The sequence below is a fragment of the Scyliorhinus torazame genome, chromosome 28, assembly GCF_047496885.1.
Source record: "Scyliorhinus torazame isolate Kashiwa2021f chromosome 28, sScyTor2.1, whole genome shotgun sequence".
NCBI classification, from domain to species: domain Eukaryota; kingdom Metazoa; phylum Chordata; class Chondrichthyes; order Carcharhiniformes; family Scyliorhinidae; genus Scyliorhinus; species Scyliorhinus torazame.
The window spans coordinates 42806678-42820365 of record NC_092734.1 but is presented as its reverse complement, the minus strand read 5'-3'; the positions used below and the strand labels follow the sequence as shown (position 1 = coordinate 42820365).

Below are 13688 nucleotides of genomic sequence, written 5' to 3'. Positions count from 1 at the left end.
TCAAAGAGCGGGTGCGGACTCGATGGGCCGAGTGGCCTCCTTCTGCACTGTAAATTCTATGATAATCTTTGATAATCTATGATTTTGGGTCTTCCCGAAGGGACAGAGGGAGCTGATGTTGGGGCGTATGCGAGTACGATGCTCCATACTTTAATGGGAGCTGAGGCCCCGACGGGCCCCCTGGAAGTGGAGGGAGCATACCGGGTCCTCGTGAGAAGACCAAAGGCAGGGGAAATACCGCGAGCAATAGTGGTGAGGTTCCACCGCTACAAGGACAGGGAGAAGGTCCTGAGATGGGCTAAGAAGACACGGAGTAGCAGGTGGGAGAACGCGGTGATCCGCGTGTATCAAGATTGGAGTGCGGAGGTGGCGAGAAGGAGGGCGAGTTTCAATCGGGCCAAGGCGGTGTTCCACAGGAAGAAAGTGAAATTTGGAATGTTGCAGCCGGCGAGACTGTGGGTTACACACCAGGGCAAACACCACTACTTCGAGACGGCAGAGGAGGCGTGGGCATTTATTCAAGAAGAGAAGTTGGACTAGATTTGAGGAATTGATGTTTGGAAAGAAGTAGCGAGGTGGTGGCAAAGAAATGCAAAGGGGGGAGAGGGGGAGGGTTTATCTGTAAAAATGTTAGACGGGAGAATTTTTTTTTTCTCCCCCCGAGGGGGACACACACGAAGAAATGTGAACGCCGGTGGGGAAGGGGACAGGGAAGGGGAGAGGGAGCTGCGCCACTAGGGGCGGAGCCGAGAGGGAAGCGTGGGGTTTTTTCCCACGCTATGGAAATTGCGGCGGGAAAAGTGGGCGCAGGAAGGAAGGGGGCCTCACACGCAGGGAGGCCAAGGGTAAACGGGGGAAGCCGAGGTCAGCCAGATGGGGTGGGGGGTAAAGGGCCCCCCAACCCGGTTGATCACGTGGAACGTGAGAGGGTTCAATGGGCCGATTAAGAGGGTAAGGGTATTTGGGCACCTAAAGAGACTGAAGGCGGATGTGGTTATGCTTCAGGAGACGCACCTGAAATTGGCGGATCAGGTCAGATTAAGGAAAGGATGGGTGGGACAGGTATTCCACTCAGGCTTAGATACGAAAAATAGAGGGGTGGCAATACTGGTGGGGAAACGGGTATCGTTTGAGGCGAAGACCATAGTGGTGGACAGTGGGAGTGGGTACGTGATGGTGAGTGGCAGATTGCAAGGTGAGGCGATGGTGCTGGTGAACGTATACGCCCCGAACTGGGATGACGCGGGTTTTATGAAGCGTATGTTGGGACGCATCCCGGACCTAGAGATGGGAAATTTGGTAATGGGGGGGACGGGGGGGGGGGGGGCGGACTTCAACACGGTGCTGGACCCAGGGCTGGACCAGTCCAGATCTAGGACCGGGAGGAGGCCGGCAGCGGCCAGGGTGCTTAAGGGGTTTATGGAGCAGATGGGAGGAGTAGATCCCTGGAGATTTACTAGACCAAGGAGTAAAGAGTTTTCCTTCTTCTCCCACGTCCCTAAAGCGTACTCCCGGATAGACTTTTTTGTCCTAGGAAGGGCGCTGATCCCGAAAGTGGTAAGAACGGAATATTCGGCTATAGCCGTTTCAGATCACGCCCCACATTGGGTGGATCTGGATCTAGGAGAGGAGAAGGAGCAGCGCCCACTTTGGAGATTAGACATAGGACTGTTGGCGGACGAGGGGGTGGAAGGGTGAGGGGATGTATTGAAAGATACCTAGAGGTCAATGATGATGGAGCGGTCCAGGTGGGAGTAGTATGGGAGGCGCTGAAGGCGGTGGTTAGGGGGGAGCTGATTTCCATAAGAGCCCACAGGGGGAAACAAGAGGGTAAAGAAAGGGAGAGACTGATTGGGGAGATTCTGGGGGTGGATAGGCAATATGCGGAGGCCCCGGATGAAAGACGGAGACTACAGACGGAGACTACAGACGGAGTTTGACCTGCTGACCACGGGTAAGGCGGAGACGCAGTGGAGGAACAAAGAACAAACAAAGAACAAAGAAATGTACAGCACAGGAACAGGCCCTTCGGCCCTCCAAGCCCGCGCCGACCATACTGCCCGACTAAACTACAATCTTCTACACTTCCTGGGTCCGTATCCTTCTATTCCCATCCTATTCATATATTTGTCAAGATGCCCCTTAAATGTCCCTATCGTCCCTGCTTCCACTACCTCCTCCGGTAGCGAGTTCCAGGTACCCACTACCCTCTGCGTAAAAAACTTGCCTCGTACATCTACTCTAAACCTTGCCCCTCTCACCTTAAACCTATGCCCCCTAGTAATTGACCCCTCTACCCTGGGGAAAAGCCTCTGACTATCCACTCTGTCTATGCCCCTCATAATTTTGTAGACCTCTATCAGGTCTCCCCTCAACCTCCTTCGTTCCAGTGAGAACAAACCGACTTTATTCAATCGCTCCTCATAGCTTATGCCCTCCATACCAGGCAACATTCTGGTAAATCTCTTCTGCACCCTCTCTAAAGCCTCCACATCCTTCTGGTAGTGTGGCGACCAGAATTGAACACTATACTCCAAGTGTGGCCTAACTAAGGTTCTATACAGCTGCAACATGACTTGCCAATTCTTATACTCAATGCCCCGGCCAATGAAGGCAAGCATGCCGTATGCCTTCTTGACTACCTTCTCCACCTGTGTTGCCCCTTTCAATGACCTGTGGACCTGTACTCCTAGATCTCTTTGACTTTCAATACTCTTGAGGGTTCTACCATTCACTGTATATTCCCTACCTGCATTAGACCTTCCAAAATGCATTACCTCACATTTGTCCGGATTAAACTCCATCTGCCATCTCTCCGCCAAGTCTCCAGACAATCTAAATCCTTCTGTATCCTCAGACAGTCCTCATCGCTATCCGCAATTCCACCAACCTTTGTGTCGTCTGCAAACTTACTAATCAGACCAGTTACATTTTCCTCCAAATCATTTATATATACTACAAAGAGCAAAGGTCCCAGCACTGATCCCTGTGGAACACCACTGGTCACAGCCCTCCAATTAGAAAAGCATCCCTCCATTGCTACCCTCTGCCTTCTATGGCCTAGCCAGTTCTGTATCCACCTTGCCAGTTCACCCCGATCCCGTGTGACTTCACCTTTTGTACTAGTCTACCATGAGGGACCTTGTCAAAGGCCTTACTGAAGTCCATATAGACAACATCTACTGCCCTACCTGCATCAATCATCTTAGTGACCTCCTCGAAAAACTCTATCAAGTTAGTGAGACACGACCTCCCCTTCACAAAACCGTGCTGCCTCTCACTAATACGTCCATTTGCTTCCAAATGGGAGTAGATCCTGTCTCGAAGAATTCTCTCCAGTAATTTCCCTACCACTGAAGTAAGGCTCACCGGCCTGTAGTTCCCTGGATTATCCTTGCTACCCTTCTTAAACAGAGGAACAACATTGGCTATTCTCCAGTCCTCCGGGACATCCCCTGAAGACAGCGAGGATCCAAAGATTTCTGTCAAGGCCTCAGCAATTTCCTCTCCAGCCTCCTTCAGTATTCTGGGGTAGATCCCATCAGGCCCTGGGGACTTATCTACCTTAATATTTTTTAAGACACCCAACACCTCATCTTTTTGGATCACAATGTGACCCAGGCTATCTACACCCCCTTCTCCAGACTCAACATCTACCAATTCCTTCTCTTTGGTGAATACTGATGCAAAGTATTCATTTAGTACCTCACCCATTTCCTCTGGCTCCACACATAGATTCCCTTGCCTATCCTTCAGTGGGCCAACCCTTTCCCTGGCTACCCTCTTGCTTTTTATGTACGTGTAAAAAGCCTTGGGATTTTCCTTAACCCTATTTGCCAATGACTTTTCGTGACCCCTTCTAGCCCTCCTGACTCCTTGCTTAAGTTCCTTCCTACTTTCCTTATATGCCACACAGGCTTCGTCTGTTCCCAGCCTTTTAGCCCTGACAAATGCCTCCTTTTTCTTTTTGACGAGGCCTACAATATCACTCGTCATCCAAGGTTCCCGAAAATTGCCGTATTTATCCTTCTTCCTCACAGGAACATGCCGGTCCTGTATTCCTTTCAACTGCCACTTGAAAGCCTCCCACATGTCAGATGTTGATTTGCCCTCAAACATCCGCCCCCAATCTATGTTCTTCAGTTCCCGCCTAATATTGTTATAATTAGCCTTCCCCCAATTTAGCACATTCATCCTCGGACCACTCTTATCCTTGTCCACCAGTACTTTAAAACTTACTGTTACCGAAATGCTCCCCTACTGAAACATCTACCACCTGGCCGGGCTCATTCCCCAATACCAGGTCCAGTACCGCCCCTTCCCTAGTTGGACTGTTTACATATTGTTTTAAGAAGCCCTCCTGGATGCTCCTTACAAACTCCGCCCCGTCTAAGCCCCTGGCACTAAGTGAGTCCCAGTCAATATTGGGGAAGTTGAAGTCTCCCATCACCACAACCCTGTTGTTTTTACTCTTTTCCAAAATCTGTCTACCTATCTGCTCCTCTATCTCCCGCTGGCTGTTGGGAGGCCTGTAGTATACCCCCAACATTGTGACTGCACCCTTCTTATTCCTGATCTCTACCCATATAGCCTCACTGCCCTCTGAGGTGTCCTCTCGCAGTATAGCTGTGATATTCTCCCGAACAAGTAGCGCAACTCCGCCTCCCCTTTTACATCCCCCTCTGTCCCGCCTGAAACATCTAAATCCTGGAACGTTTAGCTGCCAATCCTGCCCTTCCCTCAACCAGGTCTCTGTAATGGCAACAACATCATAGTTCCAAGTAGTAATCCAAGCTCTAAGTTCATCTGCCTTACCCGTAATGCTCCTTGCATTAAAACATAAGGAAGGCACAGGGAATACAATACGAATATGGGGAAAAGGCGAGCCGATTGCTGGCCCAACAACTTAGGAAGAGGGGGGGCGGCGAGAGAGATCGGAGGAGTTAGGGACGGGGAGGGAAGGATGGAGCAGAGAGCGGGGTGTTTAAGTCATTTTATGAGAGGCTGTATAAGTCCCAACCCCCGGAGGGGAAAGAGGGAATAATACACTTCCTGGACCAGCTGGAGTTCCCGAGGGTTGAGGAGCAGGAGGTGGCAGGTTTGGGAGCGCAGATTGAGGCGGAGGAGGTGATTAAAGGAATTGGGAACATGCAGGCAGGAAAGGCCGCGGGACCAGATGGGTTCCCGGTGGAATTTTACAGGAAATATGTGGACCTACTGGCCCCACTCCTGACGAAAACCTTCAATGAGGCTAAGGAATGGGGGACACTACCCCCGACAATGTCGGAGGCGACGATATCGTTGATCCTGAAACGAGACAAAGACCCGCTGCAGTGCGGGTCATACAGGCCCATCTCCCTCCTAAATGTAGATGCCAAGTTACTAGCCAAAGTGATGACGACAAGGATAGAGGACTGTGTCCCAGGGGTGGTACATGACGACCAGACAGGGTTTGTTAAAAGGAGGCAATTGAATGCCAATATACGAAGGTTGCTGGGGGTGATGATGATGCCCCCACCGGAGGGGGAGGCGGAGATAGTGGTGGCGATGGATGCAGAGGAGGCATTTGATAGAGTGGAGTGGGACTACGTGTGGGAGGTACTGAAGAGATTTGGATTTGGAGAGGGGTTCATCAGATGGGTTCAGCTCCTGTACGGGGCCCCGGTGGCAAGCGTGGTTACAAACAGGCAACGATCCGACTATTTCCGATTACATAGGGGCACAAGACAGGGGTGCCCCCTGTCCCCGTTACTGTTCGCGTTGGCAATCGAGCCATTGGCCATAGCGCTGAGGGGCTCTAAGAAGTGGAGGGGGGTGCTCAGAGGAGGAGAGGAACATCGAGTGTCATTATATGCAGACGATTTACTGCTATATGTGGCGGACCCAGTGGAGGGGATGCCAGAGATAATGCAGACACTCAGGGAGTTTGGAGAGTTCTCGGGATATAAATTGAATATGGGAAAGAGCGAACTTTTTGTGATGCACCCCGGGGAACAGGGCAGGGGGATAGACGATTTGCCGCTGAGGAGAGTAGCAAGGGATTTTCGATATCTAGGGATCCAGGTGGCCAGGAACTGGGGAACCTTGCATAAACTTAACTTGACGCGACTGGTAGAGCAGATGGAGGAGGACTTTAAGAGGTGGGACATGGTGCCCCTGTCATTGGCGGGCAGAGTACAGGCGGTTAAAATGGTGGTCCTCCCGAGGTTTCTTTTTGTGTTCCAGTGCCTCCCCATACTGATTACAAAGGCCTTTTTCAAGAAAGTGGACAGGAGTATTATGAGCTTTGTGTGGGCTGGAAAGACCCCGAGGGTAAAGAGGGGGTTCCTGCAGCGGAGTAGGGACAGAGGGGGACTGGCACTGCCGAGTCTGAGTGACTATTATTGGGCCGCCAACGTGTCCATGATATGTAAGTGGATGAGGGAAGAAGAAGGAGCGGCGTGGAAAAGGCTGGAGATGGCGTCCTGTAAGGGAACAAGTTTAAAAGCACTGGCGACGGCGCCGTTACCGTTCCCCCCGAAAAAATACACCACAAACCCAGTAGTGGGGGCGACTTTGAAGATTTGGGGGCAGTGGAGACGACATAGGGGAGTGACGGGTGCCTCGGTGTGGTCCCCGATAAGGAACAATCACAGGTTCGTCCCGGGGAGGATAGATGGGGGATTCCAATCTTGGCAGCGAGCAGGAATTGGGAAGTTGAAGGACTTGTTCTTGGACGGGACATTCGCGAGTTTGGGAGCATTGGTAGAAAAATACGGGTTGCGACCTGGGAATGCCTTCCGATATATGCAAGTGAGGGCATTTGCGAGGCAACAGGTGAGGGAATTTCCGCAGCTCCCGGCGCAAGGGATCCAGGACAGAGTGATTTCGGGGGCAAGGGTCGGTGAAGGTAAAGTGTCCGATATATACAGGGAAATGAGAGACGAGGGGGAGACGATGGTAGAGGAGCTGAAGGGTAAATGGGAGGAGGAGCTGGGGGAAGAGATTGAGGAGGGGCTGTGGGCAGGTGCCCTAAGTAGGGTAAATTCCTCGTCCTCGTGTGCCAGGCTTCGTCTGATCCAATTCAAGGTTCTACACAGGGCGCATACGACAGGAGCAAGGCTGAGTAGATTTTTTGGAATGGAGGATAGGTGCGGGAGGTGCGCGGGAAGCCCAGCGAACCACACACATGTTTTGGTCATGTCCGGTATTGCATGGGTGTGGCAAGAGTGATCTCAAAGTTGGGGGGGGGTCCGGGTCGAACCGAGCTGGGGGTTCGGGTCGAACCGAGCTGGGGGTTAGCTATATTTGGGGTTGCAGAAGAGCCGGGAGTACAGGAGGCGAGAGAGGCCGATGTTTCGGCCTTTGCGTCCCTAGTAGCCCGGCGAAGGATTCTACTTATGTGGAAAGAAGCCAAACCCCCGGGTGTGGAGGCCTGGATAAACGACATGGCAGGGTTTATAAAATTGGAGCGAATAAAATACGCACTAAGAGGTTCGGCTCAAGGGTTCACCAGGCGGTGGCAACCGTTCCTTGACTATCTCGCAGAGCGATAAGGGAAAACAGGAAAGACAGCAGCAGCAACCCAGGGGAGAGGGGGGGGGGGGGAGGGGGGGGGGGTGTATTCGGTGTTTGGGTTTTTTTTTCCATCCTGGTTGTTTATATTTATTTTTTCAGTATTATTATTTCTCTTTTCTTGTTCTTTTTCTGCACTTGTTGTTAGTTTAATATATTGTTTAAATAACGGTCAATGTACATTTTGTTACAAGGTTGTAAAAATGGAAAATTCTTTTTGATCGGAAAACTTTAATAAAATATATATTTTTTTAAAAAACAATGGTTTCAACAAGAGGACCTTGTTAAACAACTCAGTACCACATGATCGAGATTTGGCCTGGCTTGGATCTGACAGTGAGTCGCTGTTGGCCCTCTAAAGGAAAGAGCAGTTGCAGGCCCTCAGCCTGCACTGTCCACCATCAAAGCCAGAGGCAGCAGAAAGAGCTCTGGCTCCCACCAAAAACACCAAACTGCTGGAACCTTGGATCGCGTCCCCCAAGACTAACACATTCTACTTTCTGGTTACTGACAGGTAGTGAGCAGGGAAATCAGGGCAGTTTAAACTGACACCCCTCCAGTCTGCAACATCAGTCTGATCACATTTTGGGGCCATTTCTTTAATCATTAGATTTAAAGGTACATCACTCACCACTCATCAGCAGCTTGTCCTCAAAGGAGGCTCGGAACGCACCCTCTGGGGTGCGAAGTGCTTTTTTCAGCTGGCCACGAATCCCGCTCACACTTCGGATCGAAGCATTCTCGAATTTAGCAACTTCCAGCGCAGAATTAAACATTCCCTGTGTTCAGAGAAAACATTCATGCGGTCAGCCCAATAGAACAATTGCTCGTTACATCGCTGATCAGCCCAGTCACTAACCCAGGGTCCAGCTTATTCCCAAAGCCCTTCATGTGGCCACAGGGATAACTTCAAGGTGCTGAAGGGAATCTGATCCCGGCGGAATGATACAAACATCATCGAGGAAGACGATAGCTCAGGTACGGACGAAACACATTGCCGCGGGAGGGAAACTAAATGCTTCCAAAGCTACATCGCCGGGTAACTAAAGAAATTTGGAACAACATAAGACAAGGAAATGAGACTTGTGATAAATGTTGCAAACATAAAGGGCACAGGAGAACTGACCAAGAAAGGAGATGCAGAGAAAGTGAGTGAGGGAAATTTAGTGAGGCAACATAGAAAGGCATTTGTTAAACTCATAAACACTAAAATAATATTCAACGGGAAGGTTGATTTATGACCAAAAATGACACCATCTTCTGCAAACAGCAGACATGGCTGAGCTGGCAAATGATCCTTTACTTCAGTCTTCGCTGAATAAGAGAATGCTGTCAATGTCACAGGATAGAAAGGGGAGGGACTTCCGGTTGCGGCGATGCGGAGCTAAGCCGCACGATTCGGCAGCTCCCGCGAAGACGGACTTTTGGGCTCGCTAACGGAGCCCCAACGGAACTTTTGATACAGACAACCCGTGGGGAAGGGAGGAGAGAGGTCCCCTACTAACCGGCATGGATCGGACCCGCAGCGAAACGGCGAAAAAAGCGGCCCTGGAGCAGCGGGAGAAGAAAGAGAAAAAAAGCAAAATGGCGGCGCCCACGGACAAAGAGGAGATGCAGGAGTTCATCAAGCGCTGCTTCGAGGAGCTGCGCAAGGAGATGGTGGCGCCTATGCTGGCAATGATTGAAGGACTTGGAGCAACCCAGAAAGCCCAAGAGGTGAAGATCCAGGAAAAAGTGAGTGAGAACGACGACGAGCTCGTGGGCCTGACGGAGAGAGTGGCCGAGGAGAAACAATTTGAGGATCCTGGGTCTCCCAGAAGGAGTGGAGGGGGCCGATGCCACGGCATATGCGGGCACAATGATCGGGAGGCCCCCCCGGGATTGCTGGAGCTGGATGGGGCGCACCGAGTGCTGGCGAGGAAGCCCAAGGCAAATGAGCCGCCAAGGGCGATGGTGGTGAGATTTCACCGGTTCACGGACAGAGAGAGGGTCCTGAAATGGGCCAAGAAGGAACGGAGCAGCAAGTGGGACAATGCTGAGATCAGAATATACCCGGACTGGAGCACGGAGGTTGCTAAGCGGAGAGCGGGTTTCAACCGGGCTAAAGCGGTGCTGCATCGGAAAGGAGTAAAATTTGGAATGTTGCAGCCAGCGCGACTGTGGGTTACACATAATGGCCAACACCACTACTTCGAAACGCCCGAAGAGGCGTGGACCTTTATACTACCTGAAAAGTTGGACTCTAATTGAGGGTTTGTGTGGGAGGGGGGTGTTTGAGGGGTGAAGTATGATGGCGGTTGTATATAGGGGTCAACCCCGCGCAGGGAATGCTATATGGGCCGGGGGAGAGACAAGGCCACGACAGGAGCTGCGTCAGGGGGGGCGGGGCAGGCTCTGGAAAGCACGGGGTTGTCTTTCCCGCGCGCGGCAAAAAAGGCGGGAAGGGGAACAAAGGAATGTACATTGATTGGGAGACTCCCACACGGGGGGGTCAAAGGGATGGCGGGGGAAGCCGGGGTCAGCAGGTGTCAGCTGACTTACGGGAGGGAAATGGGGGGAGCAAAAAAGCTAGACGGGGATCTAGAGGGGGGGAGGGGAGGGGGGGGGGAGAGGAGGGGGGGGGGGCGGAGAGGAGGGGGGGGGGGGGGAAAGGGTTGCTGCTGCACTGGCCGAAAGAGAACGGGACACAGAAGAGGTGGTTGGGACGAGGGTCCCCCGGTTGGGGGACTGGAGAGTGAGGGAGACGCGGACAAGGGACTGGCCCAGAAAAGGAGATGGCTAGTCGGCGGGTTCCCTCCAATCCGGCTGATAACGTGGAACGTGAGGGGCCTGAATGGGCCGGTGAAGAGGGCTCGAGTGTTCGCGCACTTGAAGGGACTGAAGGCAGACGTGGCCATGCTCCAAGAGACACACCTGAAGGTGGCGGACCAGGTCAGGTTAAGAAAAGGATGGGTCGGACAAGTATTTCACTCGGGATTGGACGCAAAAAATAGAGGGGTGGCAATTCTGGTGGGAAAGCATGTGTCATTTGAGGCCAAGACTATCGTAGCGGATAATGGAGGGAGATATTTGATGGTGAGTGGGAGTTTGCAAGGGACGTGGGTGGTGTTGGTAAATGTATACGCCCCGAACTGGGATGATGCTGGATTCATGAAGCGCATGTTGGGGCGCATTCCGGACCTAGAGGTAGGAGGCCTGATAATGGGAGGGGACTTCAATACAGTGCTGGACCCAGCACTGGACCGCTCCAAATCAAGGACTGGAAAGAGGCCAGCGGCGGCCAATGTGCTCAGGGGTTTTATGGACCAGATGGGGGGAGTGGACCCATGGAGGTTTGCAAGGCTGCAGGCCAGGGAATTTTATTTCTTCTCCCATGTACACAAAGCCTACTCCCGGATAGATTTCTTTGTTCTGGGTAGGGCTCTCATCCCGAGGGTGGAGGGGACGGAGTATTCGGCTATAGCCGTGTCGGACCATGCCCCGCACTGGGTGGAACTGGAGCTGGGAGAGGAGAGGGACCGACGCCCGCTGTGGCGGCTGGATGTGGGACTGCTGGCTGATGAGGTGGTGTGTGGGAAGGTGAGGGGGTGTATTGAAAGGTACTTGGAGGCCAACGACAACGGGGAGGTGCGAGTGGGGGTGGTATGGGAGGCGTTGAAGGCGGTGATCAGCTGATCTCCATCAGGGCTCATAGGGAGGTAAATGGGAGGCTTTTAAAAATGTGTTAACCAGGGTTCAGGGTAAGCACATTCCCTTTAGAGTGAAGTGCAAGGCTGGTAGAAGTAGGGAACCCTGGATGACTCGAGATATTGAGACTCTGGTCAAAAAGAAGAAGGAGGCATATGACGTACATAAGCAACTGGGATCAAGTGGATCCCTTGAAGAGTATAGAGATTGTCGAAATAGAGTTAAGAGGGAAATCAGGAGGGCAAAAAGGGGACATGAAATTGCTTTGGCAAATAATGCAAAGGAGAATCCAAAGAGCTTCTACAGATACATAAGGGGAAAAAGAGTAACTAGGGACAGAGTAGGGCCTCTTAAGGATCAACAAGGACATCTATGTGCAGAGCCACAAGAGTTGGGTGAGATCCTGAATGAATATTTCTCATCGGTATTCACGGTGGAGAAAGGCATGGATGTTAGGAAACTAAGGGAAATAAATAGTGATGTCTTGAGAAGTGTGCATATTACAGAGGAGGAGGTGCTGGAAGTCTTAAAGCGCATCAAGGTAGATAAATCCCCGGGACCTGATGAAATGTATCCCAGGATGTTGTGGGAGGCTAGGGAGGAAATTGTGGGTCCCCTAACAGAGATATTTGAATCATCGGCAGCCACAGGTGAGGTGCCTGAAGATTGGAGAGTGGCGAATGTTGTGCCCTTGTTTAAGAAGGGCAGCAGGGAAAAGCCTGGGAACTACAGACCGGTGAGCCTAACGTCTGTAGTAGGTAAGTTGCTAGAAGGTATTCTGAGAGACAGGATCTACAAGCATTTAGAGAGGCAAGGACTGATTCGGGGCAGTCAGCATGGCTTTGTGCGTGGAAAATCATGTCTCACAAATTTGATTGAGTTTTTTGAGGGAGTGACCAAGAAGGTAGATGAGGGCAGTGCAGTAGACGTTGTCTACACGGACTTTAGCAAAGCCTTATTTGACTAGGTAGGTTGTTGCAGAAGGTTAAAGCTCACAGGATCCAGGGTGAGGTTGCCAATTGGATTCAAAATTGGCTGGACGACAGAAGACAGAGGGTGGTTGTAGAGGGTTGTTTTTCAAACTGGAGGCCTGTAACCAGTGGTGTGCCTCAGGGATCGGTGCTGGGTCCACTGTTATTTGTGATTTATATTAATGATTTGGATGAGAATTTAGGAGGCATGGTTAGTAAGTTTGCAGATGACACCAAGATTGGTGGCACAGTGGATAGTGAAGAAGGTTATCTAGGATTGCAACGGGATCTTGATCAATTAGGCCAGTGGGCCGACGAATGGCAGATGGAGTTTAATTTAGATAAATGTGAGGTGATGCATTTTGGCAGATCGAATCAGGCCAGGACCTACTCAGTTAATGGTATGGCGTTGGGGAGAGTTATAGAACAAAGAGATCTAGGAGATTTCACTGTGATTTCAGTCACAGTCCGGGCAGGAGCGGAGCTCAGTCTCAGTCCGGGCAGGAACGGAGCTCAGTCTCAGTCCGGGCAGGAGCGGAGCTCAGTCTCAGTCCGGACAGGAGCGGAGCTCAGTCTCAGTCCGGACAGGAGCGGAGCTCAGTCTCAGTCCGGACAGGAGCAGAGCTCAGTCTCAGTCCGGACAGGAGCAGAGCTCAGTCTCAGTCCGGGCAGGTTCGGAGCTCAGTCGGGCAGGAGCGGAGCTCAGTCACAATCCGGGCAGCAGCGGAGCTCAGTCTCAGTCCGGGCAGCAGCGGAGCTCAGTCTCAGTCCGGGCAGGAGCAGAGCTCAGTCTCAGTCCGGGCAGGAGCGGTGCTCAGTCTCAGTCCGGGCAGGAGCGGAGCTCAGTCTCAGTCCGGGCAGGAGCGGAGCTCAGTCTCAGTCCGGGCAGGCGCGGAGCTCAGTCTCAGTCCGGGCAGGAATGGAGCTCAGTCCGGACAGGAGCGGAGCTCAGTCTCAGTCCGGGCAGGAGCGCTGCTCAGTCTCAGTCCGGGCAGAAGCGCAGTTCAGTCTCAGTCCGGGGAGGAGTGGAGATCAGTCTCAGTCCGGGCAGGAGCGGAGCTCAGTCTCAGTCCGGGCAGGAGCGGAGCTCAGTCCGGGCAGGAGCGGAGCTCAGTCTCAGCCCGGGCAGGAGCGGAGCTCAGTCTCAGTCCAGGCAGAAACGGAGCTCAGTCTCAGTCCGGGCAGGAGCGGAGCTCAGTCTCAGCCCGGGCAGGAGCGCAGCTCAGTCTCAGTCCGGGCAGGAGCGCAGCTCAGTCCCAGCCCGGGCAGGAGCGGAGCTCAGTCTCAGCCCGGGTAGGAGCGGAGCTCAGTCTCAGTCCGGGCAGGAGCGGAGCTCAGTCTCAGTCCGGGCAGGAGCGGAGCTCAGTCTCAGTCCGGGGAGGAGGGGAGATCAGTCTCAGTCCGGGCAGGAGCGGAGCTCAGTCTCAGTCCGGGAAGGAGCAGGAGCGGAGGTCAGTCTACGTACAGGCAGGAGCG

At 52.5% G+C, this 13688-nt stretch overlaps 1 protein-coding gene across 3 annotated transcripts in view; it reads right to left on the bottom strand.

Annotated features, from left to right (window-relative positions):
• The window catches only part of LOC140403425 (ribosome biogenesis protein BMS1 homolog), a 246155-nt gene that overhangs the window by 36511 nt on the left and 195956 nt on the right, over nt 1-13688 (bottom strand). For all 3 annotated transcript variants that reach the window (XM_072491337.1, XM_072491339.1, XM_072491338.1), the window contains one exon: nt 8186-8333. In XM_072491337.1, coding sequence (XP_072347438.1) covers nt 8186-8333 — 148 coding nt within the window. The remainder of the gene's footprint in view (nt 1-8185; nt 8334-13688) is intronic.